At 42.0% G+C, this 1,659-nt stretch overlaps 1 protein-coding gene across 1 annotated transcript; it reads right to left on the bottom strand.

The window, feature by feature from the left end:
- Positions 1-18: 18 nt before the first annotated feature.
- On the bottom strand, positions 19-1,608 carry LOC147820080 (leukotriene B4 receptor 1-like). Its single transcript, XM_087177077.1, has one exon. The coding sequence runs from the start codon at positions 1,176-1,178 to the stop codon at positions 585-587; it is 594 nt and encodes a 197-aa protein (XP_087033203.1). The 5' UTR covers positions 1,179-1,608; the 3' UTR covers positions 19-584.
- Between the last annotated feature and the right edge of the window lie 51 nt (positions 1,609-1,659).

The following is a 1,659-nucleotide window of genomic DNA, read 5'->3' as shown; positions in this document are numbered from 1 at the left end:
CTAGTTGTTAAGTGTGTCTGTCTGCTGTTTGGTGCTCAGCAGGTAAGGTACAATGGGTTTTTAGCTTTTTCTCTTACGGACCAGACAGTTTAACAGTGAGCTGAGACTCTTTTTTTCATATCTTTCAGCCCTATATGATAATGTTGTAATGATACAAATTAATTGTGGAAAATGACAATGTGGAAAAAAGGCAGAAAAAACGACTTTAAATGAATGCTAATGTTGCTCTGTAACTTCCGGGATGTCTAAGTAAATAGATGTGCAAAATATCAACTTAAGGGTGATGATTTGTCAGTGTGTTCACAACTTGTTTCTGCTGCTTTGATGTGGCCAGCAGTGGCCAACAGTCTCAACACAAGGTCAATTTACTACCCCTTCTGGAGCTTTTGATTACATCTCATGATCATCATCAGCAGATGGACTTGTCATTGAATTGTAACAGTTCAAATCAGGATTTAAGAAGTTCTTAACTGAACTCCTTGTCCATGCTGGCATAAAAGAGCTTCAGACGTTCTAGTTTTGCACATGCATTTAATTGATTAGTCAAGAAAACAATTAGGTTAATAACATGATAGTTGTTAGCTCTATCGTCTACTTACATGTGTAGGAAGGGTGTGATTGGGCGCACACACCAGTCTTATTTTACCCCGCTCGTCGATGTCGTTTCTCACGTCCCGAAACACCAGTGACGGAATAGCAATGACCCCGACCAGTATCCACATGGCTACAATCACCCTCCTCACAATCTTCTTGCTGGCTAAGGAGGACAGTCTCCTTGGAAACACCACAGCCACCAGCCTGTGCACACTCATCAGTGTGATCAGAAAGATGGACGCGTACATGTTGGCGTTGCACAGGTAGAACATGCCTTTACACATTTCGTTACCAAAGACCCATGTCTGCATGGCCAGGTATATAATGAAGAAGATGGTGAGGATCATGAGGAAGCCATCAGCGCACGCCAGGTTGAGGATGAGGATGGTGGTGACTGAGCGTTGTCGGATGCGTGCCAGGATGCTCCAGACGATGAAGAAGTTGCCAGGGACGCCCAGGAGGAAGACCAAGCCGAGGATGAGGGCACCCATGGTCGTGGAGAAGTCATTGCTCACAACACTGTCGTCCTCAGGTTCTTTGGTAGTTGTTCCGTTAGTCACGTTGATAAAAGTGGATGGTGTCATAATGGGGGAATGATCACTTTGAGGACGAGAGACAAAGTTAGAACCTAACACAGGATGCTAATCTACACAGTCTGTGAGAGGTGTTGATACAGTCGAATCAACACCTCTCACACTTTTCATCAAAAACTGAAGGTGATATGAGGATAGGATTTATTGCAGTAGGCTACTGTTGTATTAGACCATAATCGTTTTACATTACATTAATATCACTTTCTGATAAGGCACCATTTATAAAAGATTCGTGAGCTGTAATTAATGGCTTTATTAATTATTTACTCATGCTTTTATAGATCAATGATAAGTAATTAATAAAACAACTTTTGGGTTGCCAGGTTGTGGAAAATCCTGAGCTCTCCAATGGACTGTTTGACTGCCTGCCCCCTGGAAATGTTCTGCAGGACATCTGGACCAGAATCCATTTACCTATTAGTAATTGACCCTTTATTAATGGTTTACTACTATTTATAACCACAAAAGCTTG

Source organism: Seriola lalandi, unplaced genomic scaffold (assembly GCF_002814215.2).
Source record: "Seriola lalandi dorsalis isolate HSWRI2012SDOR001 ecotype SW California unplaced genomic scaffold, Sedor1 jcf7180002002529, whole genome shotgun sequence".
Lineage (NCBI taxonomy): Eukaryota > Metazoa > Chordata > Actinopteri > Carangiformes > Carangidae > Seriola > Seriola lalandi.
The sequence above is the reverse complement of the archived record's forward strand: the minus strand, read 5'-3'. Positions and strand labels throughout refer to the sequence as shown.